The sequence below is a fragment of the Hirundo rustica genome, chromosome 1 (genome assembly GCF_015227805.2).
Source record: "Hirundo rustica isolate bHirRus1 chromosome 1, bHirRus1.pri.v3, whole genome shotgun sequence".
Taxonomy (NCBI): Eukaryota; Metazoa; Chordata; class Aves; order Passeriformes; family Hirundinidae; genus Hirundo; species Hirundo rustica.
This window is the reverse complement of record NC_053450.1, coordinates 151,214,260-151,238,290: the sequence shown is the minus strand read 5'-3', so window position 1 is coordinate 151,238,290 and position 24,031 is coordinate 151,214,260. Positions and strand designations below refer to the sequence as shown.

At 38.3% G+C, this 24,031-nt stretch overlaps 1 protein-coding gene across 1 annotated transcript in view; it reads left to right on the top strand.

The window, feature by feature from the left end:
- The window catches only part of LOC120764348 (sodium channel protein type 5 subunit alpha-like), a 32,171-nt gene extending 8,407 nt beyond the window's left edge, over positions 1-23,764 (top strand). Inside the window, exons 7-27 of the mRNA XM_040088302.1 lie at positions 1,224-1,281; positions 1,952-2,093; positions 2,558-2,755; positions 3,804-3,986; positions 4,534-4,920; positions 5,751-5,877; positions 7,679-7,917; positions 8,221-8,418; positions 9,188-9,541; positions 11,202-11,639; positions 12,086-12,232; positions 13,331-13,451; positions 14,537-14,691; positions 15,335-15,508; positions 15,751-15,858; positions 17,280-17,555; positions 18,143-18,196; positions 19,126-19,267; positions 19,811-19,911; positions 20,315-20,585; positions 21,962-23,764. Coding sequence (XP_039944236.1) covers positions 1,224-1,281; positions 1,952-2,093; positions 2,558-2,755; positions 3,804-3,986; positions 4,534-4,920; positions 5,751-5,877; positions 7,679-7,917; positions 8,221-8,418; positions 9,188-9,541; positions 11,202-11,639; positions 12,086-12,232; positions 13,331-13,451; positions 14,537-14,691; positions 15,335-15,508; positions 15,751-15,858; positions 17,280-17,555; positions 18,143-18,196; positions 19,126-19,267; positions 19,811-19,911; positions 20,315-20,585; positions 21,962-23,157 — 5,069 coding nt within the window. The 3' untranslated portion in view covers positions 23,158-23,764. The remainder of the gene's footprint in view (positions 1-1,223; positions 1,282-1,951; positions 2,094-2,557; positions 2,756-3,803; positions 3,987-4,533; positions 4,921-5,750; positions 5,878-7,678; positions 7,918-8,220; positions 8,419-9,187; positions 9,542-11,201; positions 11,640-12,085; positions 12,233-13,330; positions 13,452-14,536; positions 14,692-15,334; positions 15,509-15,750; positions 15,859-17,279; positions 17,556-18,142; positions 18,197-19,125; positions 19,268-19,810; positions 19,912-20,314; positions 20,586-21,961) is intronic.
- Positions 23,765-24,031: the final 267 nt, after the last annotated feature.

Sequence of the window (24,031 nt, the reverse complement as noted above, 5' to 3'; positions counted from 1 at the left end):
GGAAGTTCCCATCTTACACATGGAGAACTATATATGTTACTAAGATTCTCTGAAGTTCAGTCACTGAATCTTAGTAAAAAGACCTTTTTTTTTTTTTTTCAGTTTGCAGGAGTGGAGCTGAGGAAAATTTCAGTGGAAAGTAGCCAGACAGGGATTCATTCCTTTATGTGGTATTTACATGGTATGGCAGAGCCAATATCAAAGGTTCCTGGTGGCTCTGAATCATGCTGACTTACCTGATGAGCACAGGAGAGGTTTGAGAAGCACCAGGGAGTCATGAGACCTCCCTTACATCTGGGATAATAAATCCACATCTTAATGGAGACAATTAGCTATTAGCTAAAGCTTTTACTTTGATTCTGCTGATAACAGAGTAACTAATGCTAAGAGAAATAGGGGAAGAGTTCAAAAAGGGCACAGCTCCAGCACCCTAATGGATAAATCTGCATTTCTCAGCTAAGCAGGGTTAGAAGCTGCTGTTTAGCTCAGCAGTGGTGGATATTTACACAAACAAATTTCTCTTTCTTCCTCCTCAGAACGAGCGTTTTTTTTTGTTGTTGTTGCTCATTGGAGAAAGAACTGGTCTATTCTACTCCTAGCAATGTTTGCACACATTTTTGAAGAGGGGTAATTGCTATGGCCCAGAACTCTGCCACTTTGTGCCAACATTTACTAAATATTGGTTTAACATTTAGATTGGATGTTTAGGAGAAATTCTTTATTCAGAGAGTGGTGAGGCCCTGACAATGTTTTCCCAGAGAAGCTGTGGCTCCCCCTGGATCCCTGGAAGTGTCCAAGGCCAGATTGGACAGGGCTTGGAACAACCTGAGATAGTGGAAGGTGTCCCTGCCCATGGCAGGGGGTGGAATGAGATGAGTTTTACAGTCCCTTCCAACCCAAACCTCTCTGGGATTCTGTGACTGTGTTTGAGCCTGTCTTCCAATTTTTCATTTCTTTTATACAGACATAGCCAAAGTGATAATATCTTCAAAAATTCTGCATTAAAGGACTGCTTTCAGCCTGAAATTTCATACCATATGCATGTTTATAAATGAGGCCAGGGCATCCTGCAATCTGGTGCAGTCGCTGTGAGCACGGGAAACCTGTGCACTCACTCTTACAGGTCACTGGTTACTCATCACTACTCATGTTAAAGGATAGAAAAATCAGGCTAGAAAGTGCTCTGGGTTTAATTTTTTTTTTTTTTTTCCCTTTTTTAATAGATGACTTTGCTAGGAAAAAGGGTACTGTGGATATTTTGCTGTGTGGTCCTGGTGCTGGGTGAGTGCATTTCAGTTTATTTCTTCCTTGGAAGTTTTCTCTGCCTCAGTGCTCCTGTGTTTGCTCAGTGGTATGAGACAAAAGCAGAAATTCCAAGCTTTCCTTGAATGCAGAAACAGGAACACAGAAAAAAAAAGCATGGCAAACACTCAGAGAAGTCTTGTAGGGAATGGAGTATGAACTTGTCGTTGGCTTATTCAGGTCTAGTAAGTCTTTCAGACTTTCCTGAAGTGTTGTCTTTCTCTTTCCCTTGGATGTATGAGAGACCTTAAAATGTGAAATATCTAGGATATAATGCAGGACAGACACTCCTCTCTGTGAAGGCTCATGAGTATTAAACTGGAAGAACAGAACACAAATTTTGGAGGGTAGATTTAGGCAAGGAGGGAGACGTGGCTGCTTTGCAGTGAGGTGCAGGGGGTGGGGACTGGTGATGAGGGGGTTGTCCTGGGATGGTGGTCTACTCCAGCCTGTTTTCTTCCTTTGTTTCCATATTGTGGGGGCTGCTTTTTCCATCCGTCCTTCCAGCCAATACTACCTGGAGTAGAAAATTGTTTTGCAATCTAATGAACAGCAGAACTGAAACATAACCAGAACTCTTACATAAAGCTGAATTTTTCCTTGAAATCTGCACATTTATAAGAGCTCGACTTTTTGTTATTAATTCTAGGGTCTGTCCTCCTGGCTATAAATGCTGTAAAATTGGGCCAAATCCTGATTATGGTTTCACCAGTTTTGACACATTTGGCTGGGCTTTTCTTTCCTTATTCCGCCTGATGACCCAGGACTACTGGGAGCGTCTGTACCAACAGGTACCAGTTTTGTGCATGGTTCAGAACTGGTCTTCATTAGTTGAGGCAGAAAATGCATAGAGAGGATAAGAAACTTCAAATAGAAGCAATAGCTGCAAGTCATCAAGCCCACGTCTTCCCTTCAGCCTGTGACTGCTAGAAAAGGGATGCTGAAGTGCTTCCCAGCCTTGTCACCCTGCTCTTGGAAAAAAAAGTCCTAAAAGGGTTCTTTACTGTCCTTTAAAAATGTAAAAATGCCTCCTCGATTGTCCCCATGGGATATACAATCAACGATTCACATGTGAGGGTAAAGGAGGAGGCAGGAAGACAGGGAAGAATAGCAAAGAAATTTCTAATTCCATTTAAGCTTCCTGAAGCACTGTGTCTGGGAAGCACAGTTCTTCTAAAGAATTTCAGAGACACCTTGAAAGCCTACTTGGTATTTTTTTGTGGTAATGTTTATCTCTGGGGTGTGTTGCTTGCAGACCCTCAGAGCTTCTGGGAAGGTGTATGTACTCTTCTTCATGATGGTCATCTTTCTGGGCTCATTTTATCTAGTCAACTTGATTCTGGCTGTAGTAACAATGGCATACGAGGACCAAAACAAGGCCACCATTGCTGAAACCGAGGCAAAGGAAAGAAAGTTTCGGGAAGCTATGGAATTACTGCAGAAGGAGCAAGAGGTGCGCAAATTATTTCTTGCAAGTGCTTGTCTCAGTGTTCTATTTTTGGTAACGCAGCATGGTTTAGGTTGGAAGGGACCCTAAAGTTCATCTTATTCCAAGGGCCTGCCATGGCCAGGGATGCCTTCCACTAAGCCAGGCTGCTCAGAGCCCCAACCAGACATAAGAAAAAGCATCACTCCCTGTGTACAGCTGTATATAAAAACCGCTCATGGAAACAAAAGCAACTGATAACTTATGGAAATTAGTGATTCCTGGAGCTGCAGAACAACTCCTTGTTCAGCTGTGTATGTTATTGTGAAACAATTACTCTTTTCTTCTGGATAAAAAGCATTAAAGGTTGATGTTACTTTAAGAAAAAGCTGTATTTTTAAGTCTGGAAAACATAAAATTCCATCAACCAGCAGCTTCCAAAAGAAAATGTTGTTTTTAAATTCTTTTTTATTCTATTTTGGGCTGCTGAGCAAAGAAACATACAGTAATTCTGCTGGATTAATATCTGAGCCAAAACCTATTGCTGTTGAATGAAAAGTCTCTTGGTAACTTAAATAGCACAGAAGTTTCTGGAACAAGATACTCCTGTATTTTTAAAATAGCACACTACATTCAGCATGGGAAGGAAAATTATCCACACTGTGAATATAGTCCCAAGGACCCCAGTGAAAAGAAAGAATTTTATTGTGGTTTGAACATTTATTTTGGGGAAAGGATATATTCTACCGCATTATTTTCAAAATGAGCATTTTTATTGTAAGCAAATTTGCCATATGGAGGAGTTGGAGCTATAATGCGATTATTTTGCCTCTGGCAGGCCCAGTACATGTGATCATATAACACACTGCAAACAGCAAATTGTTCATTGCTCCATATGTTGGGGAAACTCACTCCTCTTTCTTTTGGCATTATCATATATTTGAAGATTTTTAACGAGTTTTGTGAAACACAAATTGTTAACAGGAAATAATAATAGAGAGCACAGAAGTGCTTTCTTTCTGCTTTTATTCAAAGCACCCAGAAAAATATTATGCATGTTTTTCTTTAATTTCAGTCTCTGGGTATTAAAGATATTGATATCCCATCACTTAGCTCCTTTGAAGCTTCTTCTCTGTCACCCAAAGATATCAAAGAAAGGAGCAACAGGAAAAAGAGAAATAAGTCACTGGGGAGAGAAGATAATGAAGAAGGAGAAGAATTCCCCAAGTCACAGCTCCCAGACAGTCAACGAAAGTTGGTAATCTATTCTCTAAATCTCAGATCTTTACAGCTTTTCTAACTTTAATTTAAAATTAATGGCTTGAAAGCATAATAAAAATGCCATTACAAACATGGATCACTCTTAAGTATCTAAAAGAAACAAATTTGGAGATAAAGAAGAATTAGATGTAGAAATTAATTTGAGAAGGAAGTACTGTAAATGAAGGATGAAAGCAGAGTTAAAATAGTTAAATAAATTTTCTATAACAATAAGAAATAAAAACAAGTGGATGACAGGCAGAACTTAGCTTTTTATATCATCATTCTCTGTGAAAAATTTCATACTTGAAATGTAAGTGTGAAGCTTATCTCAAAAATAGCTGGTACAGCCCATAAAGTTTTATTATCTGCCATTGAGAACCTAAACATAATCCATCCCAAAAAAATCTAAATCAAATATGAGTTTTGGACTTGCAGCGGCTGACCGTATACGTTTTGAAGCTCTAATAATAATTCACAGTTTCCCCAGATTTTCTCTGTGATATTATGCCTTTCTCTCTGTTTTGCTTTCCCTGGCCTTCCAGTCTCTCCTGGGCCTGGCGTACGGCCCCAGAGCCAGCCAGGCTGCGCGCCGGCTGAGCCACGGGAGCGTGTTCAACTTCCAAATCCCCGCCGCCGAGGCTGGCTCCAGAGCGGGTTGCGGTGGCGAGGACACCCACAAACCCCGGTGCTGGTCCCTGTCAGGAGCACAGATGGGAAGACGCCCCAGCCTGCAAAGCCAGCGGGGCCACAGCTCCCACCCCGGCACCCCGAACTGGGCGCGGAGCAGCAAGGGGGACAGCGCGGACGAGCACCTCGGGGTGGGCTCGGGGATGGGAGGAGGGAGCAGCAGGGTGCACAGCCAGGACCCGGTGTCCTCTGAAGGAGCCACGCTTCCACCAGTCATGGAAGGCCCGGGAAAGGGGGATCGGGTAAGGAAAGATGTAATATTTTAAATATACGCTTTATGTTGTGGTTTGTCGGTCAGCGGCGGGATTGGTTTTTTTGTTGTTGTTTGAAGAGTTTCACCTTAATGGCAAACAGTGATGTGATCTCAAGAATATTGAAGTGGGAATTTTTCAGTTGTCTGTAGAAACTGTTTTTTAATAGCCTGATACTCCCTGAAAATTAGATTTTGGCATTCCTGTTGCAAACCTTATGTTTCTGCTATTCATTAATTGTACTAACATAGCTTGAGAGGTTCCTAGTGCTGAAATTACAAGTGACCCAAGAGTCTTTTCATCCTAAATGCTGCCCAGGGGTGTAATTTTGAATAATACCTGTGATTTGTTGTTGTTGTTGTTTAGGGTTTTTTTTTGTTGGGTTTTTTTTTTTTTTGGGGGGGGGGCGTTGGGTTGTTGTTGTTTGGTTGGTTTTTTTGTTTTTTGGAGTTTTTGGGGTTGTTTTGTTTTTGTTTTTGTTTGTAGCCCCTCTAGTATCACACAGCAGCTTTAGCTGTAAGTTTCCCCACTTTGCCCTATTCATCCTTCACCTCTCTCCTATGTCATTAGTCTCTTGAATAATTCCTAGGTCTATTTCCCCTCATGCACTCATTTCCAAGGCTGTGCTTGCAGGATCCATCTACTGCAGCCCCATGACAGAGTAGGACCTTCAATCTCACCAACTACTACATCTTGTAAAAACATACATTTATTTGGCTGCATGTCATCATTCCTATTAACTCTCACAGTTACCCATCATCACATCCTGGCTCATTTCACTCCCGTGGTATCTCCCTAATCGTGTTTACTTCTCTGAGCAGCCAGCTGTGCATGATGAGAGCAGCACGATGCATTTACCTCCTCATCTGTCAGTGGAGTACTTTAATGAGGCTCTTCAGAGACAAAGGGCAGCAAGCGTAGTCAGCATAATTACCAGTGTCTTGGAGGGTAAGTGGTTCCTCATTAAGTTTATTTCAACCCTAAAGTAGTGCTACCATGAAGGAACAAAACACATTTCTTAAAGATTAGCAGAGATTTGTAGTCATGTAGTTTGGAATGTCATTGTTAATTTGGACCTTTTTTAGAAAAAAAGGTGTTACACAGTCTCTATGTACTGGAACACACCCTTTGCCTATAGTAAAAGCTTGTTTTACAAAAAGCTCCTCCCTGTTTTGTAGGACAGAGAGTGAAGGGGGTTGGAGTGAGAGTGGTTGGAAGATATTTCTGATTATCTGACCTGAAGGACTGGGACACTGTTTTCTTCTCCTGATCCTCCAATTTCTGTTGTGTGGCAGAATTCAGAGGATTCACAGGAATGGGGAACTGAACAATTAACAAGATTATGCAAGTAAAATTAGTTGTGGCAGTTCTTGGATATTGAATATTTAACTTCACAATTTTATTCCTTTCATCTACCTTCCCATGTGAATTTTTGGTGGGAGTTAATCAGGGATAACTATTTTGATGACTGACAATTTTGTTGCAGATCTTGTTGAAAATTTTCTGTCCAAATTATTCAGGATGATGAACTTCTGTTTTCTTTTGGCCTGTTTAAGGAGCTCTACCAGCTTGGACCACAAGTATGGTATTGGACAGGGTGGGTGGCAGGAAGGTCCCTTTTCTTCATTTTTGAAAAGATTTTTTCCTGGGAGAATCATGGTTGCATCACATCCAGTTGAGCTCTGCCTTGCAGCGTAATTCTTCAAAGATCTGGGTTTTGTTGCACAGTTTCAGCTGTGAACTGGGGTGGAATAGGACTTGTAGCTTTAGTGGAAGACAAGAGCCAGACCTAGAGTGAGGATTGAGTCAAAGTGATCACTGCGGAATAAGTGGTGTAGGGTGCAGGTGTAGGTATTGAGCCTGCGGGAGAAGAAATGAAATTTAAACAGAGGGAAAAAATAAGGACAGGCCCAATTAAGAAAAGGATGAATCGGATCCAGCTCAGCTCTTTCTAAAAAACTTCCAGGTCCCTGAAAGCCAGATGAGTAATTCCTACTGTGCTTGTATTTAAAGGTAGCTCCAGTTGGTCAATGAATTTGCACAGGAATTAAGCTGGGTCAAAAGTATTTTGGAGGGCTCATTAATATTAATGGTGGAGAAAGAAAAGCTATGAGACTTAGATTTGATTAAAAAGATGAAAATGACAAAGACAAAATGGCTCCTGTCCCAAGTTCTACTTGTGGTAAATGCAGATGTGTTGAACTTGAATCACCTGGGAAATAGTGGGTGTGACCTTTCCCATAGCAAAGGCCAAATTTCAGACAATTTAGATTTGCCAGAGTCAGTATTCCCATGTCTACCACTGATTCTTCAAGCTGCCTTGGGAGTCAAGGGAGACAAAAAGTTGTTGGGTGTAACACAGCCGTTGTCCTTGTGAGGACAAGGTGAGAAGTGCTGCAGCTGCCCTATCATCCTGCAAGACCATGAGAAGTGATGGCGAGGCCTTTGCATCACAAATATCTGCATTGTCAGATGATTGTATTACCAGTCTGAGACAAATAAAACCCTTTCCAAAGGCTTTTGGAGGAAGTGCTGACAAAAGAATTTGGAATCCAATTTTCTCTGAATTTTTGTTTTCACGTTTATCGGCTGATGTAAGAACCACACGAATGGTAAAAAAGTGCAGGGAGGCTCTGTGAGAGATGAGGTATTTCCTTTATATTCTCTGGTCTTTTGAATGCTTGAAGTTGTTATTTTATCATCTTGCTCAGTGATAACTAATGATAGAAAGATTTTCGTTTTCATTTAGAACATGAAGAAGCTCAGCAGAAATGCCCACCACGCCTGAAGAACTTTGCTTTAAAGTATCTAATTTGGGACTGTTCACCACTTTGGTTGAGGATCAAAGAAAAAGTGTCTGCTTTCATAAAGGATCCTTTTTTTGATCTCACCATCACGGTTTGCATTGTAATGAACACCTTGTTCATGGCACTGGAGCACAATAATATGTCACCTACTTTTAAATTCATGCTTAAAATAGGCAACTTGGTAAGCAAATTCTCAGCTTGCGCCTTTTTTATTGGATTAATTAAATGGTTGATGTGTGTTTTCACTCGAAACATAAAAAATGATGGTAAAAATTAAAAATTAGCAAACCCTGCATTTATAAACTTTGTTTCTAATATAGAAGATTCCCAGATTTTTTTTAATATCCTTTGGCATGCTCCTGAGAAAGCAGAAAACAATCCTCCCATTTTAATTAAAAATGCATTGGGACTTCGTAAATATGACCTAGAGATTAGATAAATTCATGGTTACTTTCAGGCTGATGTTACTATTTCTTTGTCACAGGTTTTTACAGGAATCTTCACCGCAGAAATGATCTTAAAAATCATCGCTCTAGATCCCTATTACTATTTTCAGCAGCCCTGGAATATTTTTGACAGCGTCATTGTCACACTGAGTTTAATTGAACTGAGCTTCCCCAAACAAAACAAGAAAGAAAGGCGAAAAGGAGGAGCCCTGTCAGTCTTACGGTCCTTCAGGCTGGTAATGCTTCATGCATGCTCAGTTGTATGAAACTTTATCTTGTGAATTTAATAGAGAATATTTCTGTAGTTAGGAGGCAAGAATTTTTTTTTTTTTACCCCAATTATTTTTATTTTTTCCTTGTCTTGGCTTTAAGGAACACACTCAAACTCCTTGTGGTGTTAGAGTCAGAGTTTAAGAAGTATATTTCTTTTGAATTCACTGAGAAGTATTCAACAGAAAAAAATATTCCAGAAGGGATATGTTATAAAACGAATGCAAATAATTAAAAACTAGCACAGGAAATTCAGAAAAAAGTGTCAGAGTACAAACAGGAATAAACAGTATTTAAACAGAGATGTGAAATTATGTTAAAGTATCCACTTCATATATTGAAGACTGATTTAAATTGCTTTATCAAAATATAGGCTTTGTTCATAGTGCTATAGCCGCAGTCCCTGAGATTTTGGTCCTTTGTTTTATGTGTAAATTAGGCACCATAATAGACATCAAGAGCATTGCATGGACACCTGCCATGTGTGGGCCAACCATTTATCAGAGTTTCAAGTTAGTTTGGTCCTTAAGGAGGTGATTAGTTTATGTTTGCGGTGTTGCCCAGTCAAAAGAAAAAAATATCTATATATACTTTTAAAAAGTATTAATGTGCCACAAATGTTGCATTGCTGGAATAGTTGTGAATATCAGTAATTTGGTTATTGTAAGATTTGCATGGTGCGAAGATGAGTTCTCTCTACTGATGTCTAACACTATGTTTTATGTTGCTACACAGCTGAGGGTCTTCAAACTGGCAAAGTCCTGGCCAACTTTAAACACTCTAATTAAAATTATTTGTAACTCCCTGGGAGCACTGAGTAATCTGACCCTCGTCCTGGCAATCATCATTTTCATTTTTGCTATAGTAGGGGTGCAACTTTTTGGGAGAAGTTATGGGTCCCACAGCGATAAAATAAAAAAAGGCTGCGAGCTACGTTGGCACATGAAGGACTTTTTCCATTCATTCCTCATCATTTTCCGAATTCTGTGTGGAGAATGGATTGAGACCATGTGGGACTGCATGGTGGTTGCCGAACCATCACTGTGTCTTGTTGTCTTTCTGCTGGTCATGGTGATAGGAAATTTAGTGGTAAGTTTCGCAATATGTTCTTCTCTTCATCATGTCTGTGGTGGACTCCAGTTAATGGCTGTTCTGATAAGAAAAGGTAGCTTCCCTAAAAACAGGTGGAAAATTTACCTATGTAGGTTATAGTCTGCAAAATCCTCTTTTTCCTTTCACCTTTGAGCCACTGTCGGTATTTTCCCATTTTGTGAACTTTGCACACAGCATCACTTGACCTTTTCATGTGGCAGTGTGACAAGAAATACCTTTGCAGTAAATACACTACAGGCAGCTATGTTTCTTCACATCCTGGGATTTGGATGTAAATAATCAGTGAGACTTATGGCTTACCTGCTTGAATTAATTAGGCCAAGTGCTTAAGTCCCTCTCTGAATCAATTTTATTTTTTTAAGACCTCATGCAAGTACTGAATTCTTTATTGGCAAATGGCAGAACCTACAGTGCTACCACAGAAATCAGGTTTATTTTTAGGCATCTCAGAGTATATTTATATCCAAGAGCTAGATCTTGCAATGACATAACCTATACAGCCTCAACACACTGTGCTAGGACATAAGGGACAGCCTGCCTTCCTTGGTCCTGTGCTGTCCTTTCTTGATGCCCAAATCATAAATATCTTCTTTTAGTAACTTTGTTCCTCATGCTCTTCATTCATCTGCCAAACTTCTCTTAACTGTAAAAAAAATTCTGAATATATTTAACTCTAGGTAGACCTTTATGGGAAATCTCTGTTCTGTGACTGGATCCTAAATATGTATTTAATGTCCTGCCTGTTCCACACTGCAAGGATTGATGTCAGTGATGAAATGCTGGGAGTGAGATTTATATCACACAGTGTTAACTGTCAAGCAATGCAGTGTTTAGCCGTCACTTTTTGTCCAGGCTTATGGTCCACGGAAACAGAGAGAGGTATCTGAGATTTATTCCAGCCTAAGGTCAATAACTAAGACAGATGGGATTAATTGATCTCTGGAGAGCGGATATTCTCCACTGCCTGTGGTCCTTGGACAGCTCAGGGATGTTATCTGCCCAGTTCTGCCATGATAAAAGTTAAGGTACACAAATCCCATTAGAAACCAAAATACTAGTGAAAAATTTAAATTCTCACATTCCCTCAAAAGCAAACAAACAAAAAACAAATGGAGGTTTAAAAATTGTTTGAAGGTTTCTCATTTTAAAAATGAGAAATTCGAGCTTCTCTTGGTTTTGATTTTTGTGATAATGTGGCAGATTTGAGGAAATTTCTGGGCCTGAATCTGATCTCACAGAATTTTGGAAGTAATTCCATGGAGGCCTGATTTAATTCAAATTTAAAGAATGAAAAGACAATTATTAATCTGACAAGATGTGAGTCTATGTTACTACTTTAAACTTTAAAAAGTTGCTTTCACCAAATAATGCATTTGGCATGCAGATCTGTCTTCTCTTGTAGATTAAATTACATTTTCAGAGAAGAGAGGAATGGGAACATTGAACTTTCTGACAGAGAAGTTGATTTCATTAACCATAATGTGATCTGTCACTGTCATTTCCTTATCACCTTGTTTGGTTTTGCTCAGGAGAGATTGAACTTTGGTAGCATCTGTGTTCTTCAAAGTTAGAATGCAGATTTTCGGATGCTAGTCTCCAGACTTAAATGCTTTATTATTATTTCAATTGCTTTCAGGTTCTCAACCTTTTCATTGCTCTGCTGCTGAGTTCTTTCAGTGCTGACAGTCTCCAGACAACAGAGGATGATGGAGAGATGAACAATCTTCGGATTGCCTTCGCTCGGATCCACAAGGGAGTCCACCTTGTCAAGAGCGTGACGTGGGATGCCTGTTGTAGGAAGCTCAGGCAGATAAAGAAAGTGCACAAGAAGAAAATCAAATTGACTGCACAGAACTCACTTGGGTTCAAGAGCGAAGAGACAAAAAGTTGTAAAGAGAATTACAATAATGAATGGATTGAGAAAAACAGGGACAAATGCCCAGGTCTTGAAGATTTTATTAGAAACCCCAACGTATTTGTTTGTGTCCCTATTGCTGAGGCAGAGAATACAAGTGAGGGTTTCGAAGATGATGATAAACTGAGCACATTTACTGACACAGAATGCAGCAAACAGGTAATGGATTTCTTTATTTGTGTTGGAACAGCAGAATTGTGGAGAGAGATGAAGGGAGGGAGGGGGAAGGATGGATGTGCGGGAGAAGATGATCTCCAGCAGGACAGGGTGGGATACGTTGATCCATTTCCAGAGTTACAAAGTTCTGAACTAGAACCAAAAGTAAAAATATTCTCAGCAAGGGTAAATCATCACTTGGAGCCTTTTAAAATCAAGATTCTTTCATTCATAGTGTTAGAAGAAAATTTTTGCAGGAATTCTGGCTGGCATGCTGTGGGGCACTCAAATAAATGTGGCAGTCCTTGGTGAACTTGGAATTTTTAATGTAAATATTTATGAATAATGTCAACTCTTTTGGTATTATTTGCACAAAAGAGCAAAAATGCATGTTCTGCATACAGAAACAAAAGGAAAGAAAGCCCTTCTAATCCACGGATTAATTTCAGGATGAAAATCAGCTGAGGCAAAGAGGAGACAGAGCAAAAAATTCAGGCAGCTGGAGTAAAGGATCAGGATTTTCCTCTGAAGAATTAAGTGTGCTCTGTCTAGGAAAGGACAGGAAGGAAGTACTGACAACACCAGAAGAAAAAGAGGTAACTTTTTTTTTTTTTTTTTTTTTTTTTACCCCCAGAGATGTTGACTCTCCAATACTGGTCAAACACAGGAATATATATTCCTGTTCAGGGGTTTACCTGAGAGAAGTTTAGTGACAGAAGCAGCTCTGAACTTGCAGTACCTGATCTGGCAGGACAAGAGCCAATATTGGAGCTGTGAGCAAAAACAAACAGTTTCTAGGTATTTATTTTAAAGAAAAATATAAGTAGAGGAAAGAGAGGGAGTATGATGCAATTTTGGTAGTAATTATGAATAATTTAGAAAATACTCTCTGATACCTTCCACTTATTAGATTCTCACTCCACAAAAAAAGGAGGATTTAAAAAAATAATAATAATTAAGGAGAGATAAGTTTCCATGTGGGAAATTCCATCAAGTCTGCCTGTGACCTGGATTCAAGAAACATTATGCTTGAAATTAGTTTCTCTCTATGTCATTAAAGACCATTGTTACCAGTTTACAGTGCATCTAAAATAATTTTGAATGTAGAATACATTCAAAGAAGTAAAAAACAGCATTATGAAAATATGAAAGAACAAAAGCATAGAGTAAGTAATTGCTAACAAACTGCTGACTCATAACACATTGTCTTTGGTTTAATGGGATGGCAAAAAGCATTGTAACTGAAGAATACAGATCCAATTACTACTTCATAATACTGTCATGGGTTCTCAGTTCCTGGCAAGATAACGGATATATTTACCTGGGTGTCCTGTGTGAATGCGTCTTTCCATGATTTCATGGTTTTAACCCAAATAGTTTCTTCTGTTTTGAGAACTACATTCGCTAATACGCAATTTAAAAGCTCTTCAATTTCCCAGCCAATTAGGCAGTTACACCTGGTTCATGTAGATAGATATTGGAATTATAGAGGTTTGGCCTCTGTTTGAATGCACACATTGGTACTTCTAAGCTAATATCTTTTAAAATCAAAAAGTGTATTCAATTGCCAACAATACTTGTAATATTAGTACATAACAAAGCTTTAATTTTGAGTTTTATTTGTTCATGGATTAATTTAATCATTTGGACCTGAATTAGAAAGAATCAATAACTGATATTACTGTGCTGGGTAGTTGGACAGTTTCAGTTCTTCTGCAGTCAGCACAGTGGATCTGGCAAATCCCGAAGATGTTTTAAAACAGATTCCAGAATTTTCTGAAGACTTCAAGACTCCAGAACAATGTTTTCCAGAAGGTAAGACTCTCATGGTTTCACTTCTGGGAAGTGAGAAGAGGGAAAACTCGTTTCTCTAGTGATGTTGAGCCAAGAGGGTCTGATCATTTTCAGTTAATTTTAGTTATCTGAAAAAAGGCTAAATAGTTGTCCCAATCTGGTCAACACAGAGACTGGGACACCTGAAAAATAAAACCCTTTCCCCAAAAAGCCAATTGCTTCCAAGTGGGACATGGGCAATGGCATAGACCCCACTCCAAAAAATAGGATTGTGAGGTGAGATGAATTTCACTCAGTTCAACAGCAGCTGAGTCACATCAGAGAGGTGTGTGGGATCAGGTCTCACACATCAATGGTCACTTGGCACATTAGATTTATCAATACTTTGCAGCAGTAGAAGTATTCATTGAATAACATTTCATGAACAATCTCAAGAAAAGGAGTGAAATAAGCAAAAGAAGCTGCTAAGAATATTTGAATTTCTATAGGGTGATGATTAGAGAATCATAGAATGACTTGGGTTGGAAAGGACCTTAAATATCATCCAATGATTTGAGGACTCTTTTCAAATCATCAGACAATATCTACCTTTGCAAGTTGTTCTAGGATGTGTTCAGTAATTTTTTTTATTTCTTCCTACCCGAATATATAACAATGCTGGCTTTGATAATATCTATCCTGACAAATTTGGTGGCTTTCTATGCTGGGGTTACAGCAGCTCATCTCTGCTTTTCAAAGAGTGTGCAGAAATTAAGAACGGTTTTCATAAAATCAAGACTCTTCCCACGGCCTTGAAGTTTTTTGTGCCCCAACAGCAGGTCAGTGAGAGCCTGTTCAGTGTCTCAGAAATATCTTGAAATAATGGAAAATTGTCCAAATAGCACCTCAACCTATTTACATACACCTACTGTGTATATAAATAGGAGCTACAAGGCAAATTCAACTAAATGTATCCCAATTTTTTTTTTTTTTTTTCTTGGTAAAACACAGAAAACCAGCAACAACAATGCAGTAACAGTGACCATTGACTTTGTCTTATTCCCAGAAGTTTCCTGGCCATCCATGTGCATTCCTTCCCTGCACTCACTGCTGTCTCTCACTTTCAGGTTGTGCTCGGTACTTTCATTGTTGCCTGGGTAGTGCTGTCAAGTTTGGAGGAGAAACCTGGTGGAATCTGAGGAAAACCTGCTACCAGATTGTTGAACATTCTTGGTTTGAATCCTTTATCGTGTTCATGATTCTTCTGAGCAGTGGAGCCCTGGTTGGTGCAGCACAGTTTCACGTATTCATGAAGGATTTTTGGCTTTAATTTGCACCCGGAGAAGTTGTTCTTAGCAACAAACAAAGCGAATATCTTTGAACTCATAAAGAGGGAATAGTCTTCAAACAGCAGTCTTTTATTCACCATTTTAATTATTGCAAATCTATTATTGATATTATTAAAATTATAAGAGAATGTGAACTAAGCTAAGAATATATGAATCTCAGAAGCTGTTTCTCTTCTGGCTGTATACTGGATTTTTCTCAGGAAGTTATGTCACAATTGTGAAATATTAAGGAGATTTTATATCATTAAAACAAAAAAGTGACTTTAAATATTTGGAAAAAAAATACTTAGTTCTCTTCAATATATAAATGTTATAAATTTCAAAAATATATACAGTCCTCCTAGGATTTCATTGTGCAGGAAGGATGCATCCACAGGGCTGTATTATGTAGAGAAAAAGAAAAAGAAGGCACAGGGAGAATTATACTTCTATCTGCTGGCACAGATTTGAGTTACAAATGGTGTTCAGATCTGTATTAAATCAAATTGAATGATAAAAGGGTCTCGGTCTTGCTTGAGTCTTGTACAAGATTAATTTCTGATTTTTGCCATTTATCTATATTTATTATGATTTCAGGCATTTGAAGACATCCATATACATAAGAGAGAAAGGATTCAAGCCATATTGGGATTTCTTGATAAAATGTTCACTTTCATCTTTGTTCTGGAGATGCTCCTGAAGTGGGTGGCTTATGGCTTCAAGAAGTATTTCACCAATGCCTGGTGCTGGCTGGACTTTCTCATTGTAGATGTGAGTTCTGCCTTTGCTGTTCCTACACAGCATTAGCAGCAGAGTCCCTGATTATTTTCTGGATGTAAAGTAGGCAGTGCCCTTAACCCCTGTAGCAATGGCGACAGGATATTGTACTCCAGGCACCAAAAGCATGGGTTTGTTTGTTGCTGTTTTTTGTTTGTTTGTTTGTTTTTTAAATAGAAATAAAGGTAACAGGTGACAGGACATTGCTAAAACTTTTCCTTTGTCTTCCCACTCAGGTCTCTTTGATTAACCTCTTTGGAAGTAACTTTGGGCCCATGAAATCTCTCAGGACTCTGCGAGCTCTGAGACCCTTGAGAGCGCTGTCTCGGTTTGAGGGAATGAGGGTAAGACTGATTGCAAACTAAAGCTTGTTAGAACTGATGAGCATGTAACAGGTTTGTGACTCATCACTGTGTCTTTGGGACACATTGTTCTTGAAAACATGAAAATATATTCACCCTGAGCTCAGTTTAGGATCTATAAAATGAATTTTTAAAGAGACCCTTGGTTGTACTCTTCTATACTTGGGCATTCCTTATAGACTTTCCAGGAGTGATTGCTCCAAGTGCTGTTGAAATTAAACTGGCCTAGGTGGAACTTTGTTCCATTGCTATTTAGACATCCTTGTGTCCCTGTCTTACTGAGGCAAGCAAAAATAAAGTAGAGAATAAGAACTGTGAGCACAATCGTAATTTTTGAAATCTGATAGCAAACTGACTCAGAGGAAAGGGTCACTTCAATTTTGAAAGTTTTTTTACCGGATTGATTTACAAAAACTGTAGCCTATTAAAAAGTACTTTGCTCAAATTATTGTTTCAAATAGAGCTCTTTCAGAAAACAAAAGTGTTTGTCTCTGAAACATTAGATTTTCTTTTCCCATCAAAAGAGCACATTTATTTATTATTTTTTATTCTGGAAGTGAGACTGAAAATTCTGTGGTTGCAATCTCGACACTGTGAAGACAGAGAGAAATGTCATCAAATTAATTAGCAGAATTTCCATATCTGGAGTAAATTTTGATGTTGAAACAGATGACATCACACTTTCTGTCTTGCTATGAAGAATGTGTGTGGCACAGTCTCCAATAAAACCTTCACAGAGCCTTAGAATTTTTCTGCTGGTCCATCTTTGTTGCCTCATAGATGAGTTCACTCCCTTCACTGCAAAACTCAAAGAAGTGTTCCCACCATTCCCTTACCTAGTTTTTGAAGTAATCTGTTATGTCTTAGCATACATTTAAAATATGCACAGACACTTTTCTGTGGTGGTGCAGCACCTAGCACTGAAAATGTACCTGGCTTATGGTTGTAGACCCCAAACACAATCATAATCCACTAAAAATAAATGAAGCAAATTACTGGTGGAGAATTAGTACTGGTCCATTTAAGAACTACTTTTGACAGTCTTAAAAACAGTCCTCTGAGCTAGTGCTCATGGATAAATAATTCAGAAATTTTATGTTAATGAAGTCTAAAACAAAGAAACAAATGGACTATGTCCTGTTCTAAAAACAAGGGCAAGTAAAAAAAAAAAGTGTAGACTTACATTTTAGTGGTAGTAGGGTCTCACAACAGACCAAGTAGTATCAACTATTGCTTTGAAAGCCTAATAGATACTAAAGATATTGTTCAAGGTCCCCTGCCAGCTGTGACTTTGCATGGAAGACATCAGTTTTTTGTTTGGAGAGATGACGAAGTGACTGCTTACAGATATCTGGGCTCATCCTTTTTCTGAAGCATGTTTTTCTTCTCCTTTTTCATCCAAGGTTGTGGTCAATGCCCTGCTGGGAGCCATCCCTTCCATCATGAATGTTCTGCTCGTCTGTCTCATCTTCTGGCTCATCTTTAGCATCATGGGAGTGAACCTCTTTGCTGGGAAGTTTGGGAAATGTATCAATATGACAGATGAAAATGCCATGATAAGCAATATCGATAACAAAACAGACTGTGAGATGTATAACAGTACCGGAAAAATATTCTGGGTCAACGTTAAAGTCAATTTTGATAATGTTGGCTCTGGCTACCTGGCTCTTCTTCAGGTGGTAAGTGCTGCTTGTCCTCAGTAGCCAGCACCTTGTCAGATGTGCTTGACCTTTTGTCAATTCCTAACTCATCTCTGAGCGTGATGCAAGGAGTGAAAGATCCTGCAGCTTCCTCTCCCCTTGTAGCTGGCTGTTCATGTACACAAATGGGAAAAGGGGGACAGATGAGACCCTGCTGTGATTTTCCAGGTGATAAAGGAACATTTGGTGGGCAAGTGCTGTTGCAGCCCAGTTTCGTGATCCTGAGAGTTGGAGTCCATCTCAGAAGGAATTCTGGGACAAATAGTGACCTTTTCTGTCAAAATGTGGATTTGTTCAGCCATGACACTTGCATGGCCTTTATTGCTGTGCTGATGAAGCTTTGCTCTGTCAGAATCATAGGACAAAGTGTTCTGTCTTCCCCTTGAGAGCTTTCATATCCTAATAAGGCTGAGAATGCCACTCACAGCATCAGCCAGAGCTTGGTGCTTTGTACGTGTGAACATAGCAACGTCTTTTGGTTCAGTGGATGTTATTCAGATATTGCAAATTATGTGAAGACTTTTAAGGTCAAAGTTCAACGCATTTTCCGTAATTTCTCATTCCAGGCAACATTCAAGGGTTGGATGGACATCATGTATGCAGCAGTAGATTCACGAGAGGTCAGTCATTGTATTCAAACCATATTTTTTGTGAATGCTACTGCTTTCTGCAAATGCAGTATTCATTTTGCCCTTCTACATCTGCTATTTGTCTGTGCTAAATACTACCAGTAATTATTTTTTGTCAGATGATACAAACACTTAATCTGCAAATGACTCATAGTATCCTAAAGCTCCTCAGTTGCAATGGGGAAGGGGTTTCTGCTCTAGATCTACCCATTTACATAGAACAAAGTGGTATGACTTAGTAGGAAAAGAAACTGAAATGTAGAGGATGTCTTAATTTCATCAGGAGTTCAAAGGAATAAAATAATTTTAAAAGTAATTTAATATTATAATATTGCTAATATTATAAATGAAAATATAAATAATACATAAAAATTAAAATACTAATTTTCATATATTGAATACTTATTTTCATATATTGATATGGTTTTGTGTGTGGTTTAATGTTTTTCTTCTTTGTTCTTCAATTTGAAAAGTTGTGGGTTTTTTCCAATTTTTTTTTTTTTTTTTTTTTTAAATTCATAATAGCCATCGCAGAAAATTTTTTGATAAGAAGAAAAAAAAGAACAGCAATATATATAGGTTAAGAATTTTGATGGCAAGAACTTGGAATTTGACTTCTACATAGTTTGGTTGATTTTTCTTGTACTGAAAAATTTACAGCTCCTGTTCTTATTGGAAGGAACTGAACTGGCACTTCTGCAATGCCTGCGAAAATCATGTCAAGAATATTAAAAAAAAAATTTCTGTTATGCACTATTGGTAGTTTTAAACTATACTACTTTCACCACAATTAGCAGTAAGGCTGTAAATCTTAGTTCCTCCTGGAATCAATTTTTGAGAGGAGCTTCAATGCGAAGATAATTCTGAATTGGGCCCACATTGCTGTGTGTTATTTCTCAAGTTGCTTCTCATTCTTGCAGAAAGATGATCAGCCAGTGATGGAGAGCAATCTGTATATGTATCTGTACTTTGTGGTCTTCATAATCTTTGGATCTTTTTTCACCCTGAACCTCTTTGTTGGTGTAATCATTGACAACTTCAACCAGCAAAAGAAAAAGATAAGTGTATTGACTGTGCTTTAGAGAACAAGGTCCTGTAGAAGGAATCTAAAACTTTCACTGGCATTTACCAGAGCATTAATAATTAAGTTACAAAAAATAACTTTCTCCTTTCTCTTCCCCTGTAACCTGAACACTTAGATCTTCCCCAGACATTTAAAAGCCACTTAAAATTTCACTCCTTTTGGGGAACTCAACATGACAAGAAGCTTGTTATTTAGAAAGTCGTCTGCTACAGATGCTCTGATGAGTGATTTGGATATTCAGTAAGCCCAGCACATGGGAAGCCAGGGAAAGATTTGATCCTGTCCAAGTTTTTTGTTTGCAAGCCTTCTGAGTGAGCTGAGTTTCACACCAAGTCTTCTACTCTATGAATGGCTGGTTTGTGCCACTGATTTTTTTTGGACGCAGTTAAATGATATGAGAAGAGCCAGTAACAGTAAAGGTGTAAAAAATGAAGGAATGCCAGTTTCCAGAATTTTAGATTTTTTAAGCACACTAGTTTTGCTTCTCACCAAATAACAGTGACATTTCTTTGTATACTTAGGTGGGCAAGATATTTTTATGACAGAAGAACAGAAAAAATACTACAATGCAATGAAAAAGTTGGGATCCAAGAAACCTCAAAAACCCATTCCAAGACCTTTGGTAAACTGGATTCTTCACTGGGAAAATGCATTGTAAAAATGCAACAAATTCACTGAAAAATGCATATATTTATATATTGCATGTAAATTATTCATATTGTCTTTACACTGATACTCACACAGTGCTCTAAAGTCAATTCCACACCAAAAAGTTGACTGAATTATTTTATGGGTTAAATATTTATTAAGTTCTCTGGATTTTATATATCTCTGGGTTTCATATTCACCTTGGAACTGATAAAACCAGGATGGGAAAGGATTTTTAGCATCATTTTTGTACTCTCCGACTTCATTGTAGCTTAGTGACTTTGCAACATAAAAATTGGAAATGTTGGGAACATGTATGGATGTGTGCTTCTTATTTTCATAACTGATGTCAGATGTATTTTTTTTTCCCCCTCTAGAACAGATACCAAGGTTTTCTTTTTGACATTTTAACATCCCAGATGTTTGATGTTGCCATCATGGGTCTCATCTGCCTCAACATGATCACGATGATGGTGGAAACCTATGAGCAAAGTGAAAAGAAGACAAACATCCTCAACAAAATCAATATACTCTTTGTTACCATTTTTACTGCAGAATGTGTGCTGAAATTGCTGGCTCTGAGGCAGTACTATTTCTCAAATGCCTGGAACATATTTGATTTAGTTGTTGTTATTATGTCAATTGTTGGTAAGTAAAATTGTCTTGAAAATTCTTTACTCTATAAATTATTATTTTTTTAGAAAGAAAAAGAAGTAGTTAAAATTTATTAACTGCAAATAGTCATTGAAATGTAAGTCATAATACTTTAAAGTCTTAAGGAAAAAATAAGCAACCTCCCTCAAGATTATATTAAATGAGATTTCAAACATTTCCTTTAGTAAAAGTGTGTATATATTTATAATTATTCTTTTTTTTTTCTTATCTGAAATACAGAATGAATAACCCATCATAGCAGTATCACATTACATGATGATTTCCATTGTCACAGATTTAGTACCAACTAAGAAATACTCAATCAGATCAATTGTTGGATTTTGTTATCTGTGTTTTTGACAGATGACTGAAATATATAGAAAAATAAGAATACTGGTGTAGGTATAGAATAGGAAGAATGGAATTAGATTATAACCCATAGAATTCAGTTTCTGTATATTCAGGCATTGCTGACTGAAAATAAGGGTTCACACTTTGTAACACAATAGAAAAGATCACAAAAAAGATATTAGTTTTTATTTGAAGGTATTGCAAAGGAAAAATGGGGTAAAGGACTCTCTTACAAATTTGAGCTTCCTGCCAATTTAACTATTCCCATGACTAGTACTGCCCTAGCTACAGGCATTTAGGCGAAGAAGGATATTTCATTCCTTTACTATGACTCAAGTCTTGGGTAAGTAAGATTCCAGCAATACTATGGCTCTTTCATGAGAAAGTTTCTGGATTGTAAATACAAAAAAACCCATGTCCAAAACAACTACAGTTAGAAAAGACAAGTCTCTTCAAGTGCTACTAGATGTCATTTATTTCATTCAAACAAAGGAAAAATAACATCTGTGTGTAGCTCTGTCCCTGAATGAAACAAAAGCCATTCTAGAGTGGCATGTACAACATCATCACTTTGTTTTCTTCTACATATCATGCCTATATTATCTAAATGATAACCATGACATTGCATTATATCTTGTTTTCTTAGTTTAGCTTAGTGTCAGTATTTGAAGACAAATGTAGAAGGCAACTTGAATCTGCTGAAATATTCATGCAACCAGAGTCAAAGAAAACCATCAGTCATCAAGTGTCAACTGATACAGATATTTGAAGTTGTGAACAGAGAGTTCCTTGTCATCTTTAGTGCAACAGGGATTGTCCTCTGATGGCTGAAGAATATAGTTCATAATTGCTGATTTCAACAACTATTTTTTCAATTCAGCTTCTCCTCAAAATTATTCTGGTAGGGCTTAGCAAACAAACATCAGATATTTTTGAGCTGTGGATATATTACCATTCCAGCCTCTTTACTAGTTAAGGAAAAATATGATATTCTAATGAGTTGTTATCCTCCTTTTCAGCCTTACTGCTTTCCAGCATTGGCAAAGCCTTTGAACATTTCTTACCACCCACACTCTTCAGGGTCATTCGCTTGGCCCGGATCGGGCGAATACTGAGACTCATCCGGGGAGCCAAAGGAATTCGAACTCTGCTCTTTGCCTTAATGATGTCCCTACCTGCTCTGTTCAACATTGGCCTCTTGCTTTTTCTGGTCATGTTCATTTATGCCATTTTTGGCATGGCTAACTTTGCCTATGTGAAGATGGAAGATGGCATTGACGACATGTTCAACTTCCAAACCTTTGCTAACAGCATGCTGTGTCTCTTCCAAATCACCACGTCAGCTGGCTGGGATGGTCTTCTCAGTCCTATTTTAAACACTGGGCCACCATTCTGTGATCCAAACATAAATGGTACTATAGGTGAATGTGGTAAACCTGCCATAGGTATTATTTATTTTGTAAGTTACATCATTATATCATTTCTCATTGTTGTAAACATGTATATAGCTGTAATTCTGGAGAACTTCAATGCTGCTACTGAGGAAAGTACGGAGCCTTTAGGGGAAGATGACTTTGATATCTTTTATGAAATCTGGGAGAAGTTTGATCCTGAGGCAACTCAGTTTATAACTTTCTCTGCAGTTTCAGACTTCGCAGATGCTCTGCCTAAGCCTTTGCGTGTACCAAAACCAAACAAAGTTGAACTCACAGCAATGGACCTGCCGGTGGTGAGTGGGGACAAGATACACTGCCTGGATATCTTGTTTGCTTTCACCAAGAGGGTGTTGGGAGACTCTGGGGATCTGGATGCTCTGAAAGTACAAATGGAGGAGAAATTCATGGCTGCCAATCCGTCAAAACAATCCTACGAGCCAATATCGACTACGCTCAGCCACAGGCAAAAGGAAGCGTCGGCCACGGTGATCCAGCGGGCCTACAGGAGTCACCTGCTCCAGCGCTCCCTCAGACAGGCTTCCTACCTGTACCAGCACAGAACTTGCAGCTCTGACACTCTGGGAGGTGCTGCTCCAGAAAATGAAGGACTCATTGCATCTATGCTGCATGCAAATTATGGTAGGAGTCCTAACAGGTCTGAAACTTCGTCCTCAGTGTCCATCCCTCCGTCATATGACAGTGTCACAAGAGAGAGTAGTGGTAATCTCGTGGTTGAGAATGGAGAAATGAGCAATCAACAGTCTCCAGATATTAAGTAGTTAATCAGTGACAAAGCTGTTAACAATACTTTTAAATTTTCACAGAAGATGAAATTGTAAATACATGTCAGAGGAGACAGCCTCCCTAAGAAATCAGGTCTGTTGATGGTGATCAGTTAATTATGGCAGCTGAGAATCGTGGCCTTTGGTTCTGCCATGTTCAGTTTTTTTGATGTTTACTTATTCAGAGAAAGATTTTGGATCTTTTTGATCAATGGCGTCTCACTGCAAAGCAGGTCCCACAGTACCTGGGTGCTGTGATATGTTCACAGCAGTAATAGGCAACCTCAGCTGATATTTCCTCTGTACAGGAAGCAGAGAAAAGTCCAAGCACCAATGGATCTACTAGAGAACAGAAAATGAATGTCAATATGAGTATAAATTGAGGAATGGAAAGGAGCTAAACTTTATTCCATTCCTATTTGATACTATCATTATAAACGTGTTTAGCAAATTGCTGATGATTTTTTTAATCTTTTTTTTTTTTGTGTGTGTTTGGGGACAGATGTGCCACAAACTGACCCTGCATGATCCACAGATATTCCACAGTGTAGTGGACTTCTTCCCATATGATTGATTTGCAGAATAAACCATGGCATGTATGTTATCATAATTGCGTTACTGAAGTTTAATGAAATAATAAATACAACTCTTAATATTACAGAAGTCATACTGAACGGAGCAAAACCTTGCTTTATGTTTTTCCTGTGAGGTTTTTTTTTTTTTTTTTTAAACATGGTTTCCTCTGGCAGTGAGGTGAAGGCAGCTGTACCATCAGTAACCCCATAAAAATTTGTGTTTATTGCATACTTTGCTCAAACTTCTCCTAACGGTTGTCATTTGTGTTGAAAATATGGTAGAGAAGATAAACACA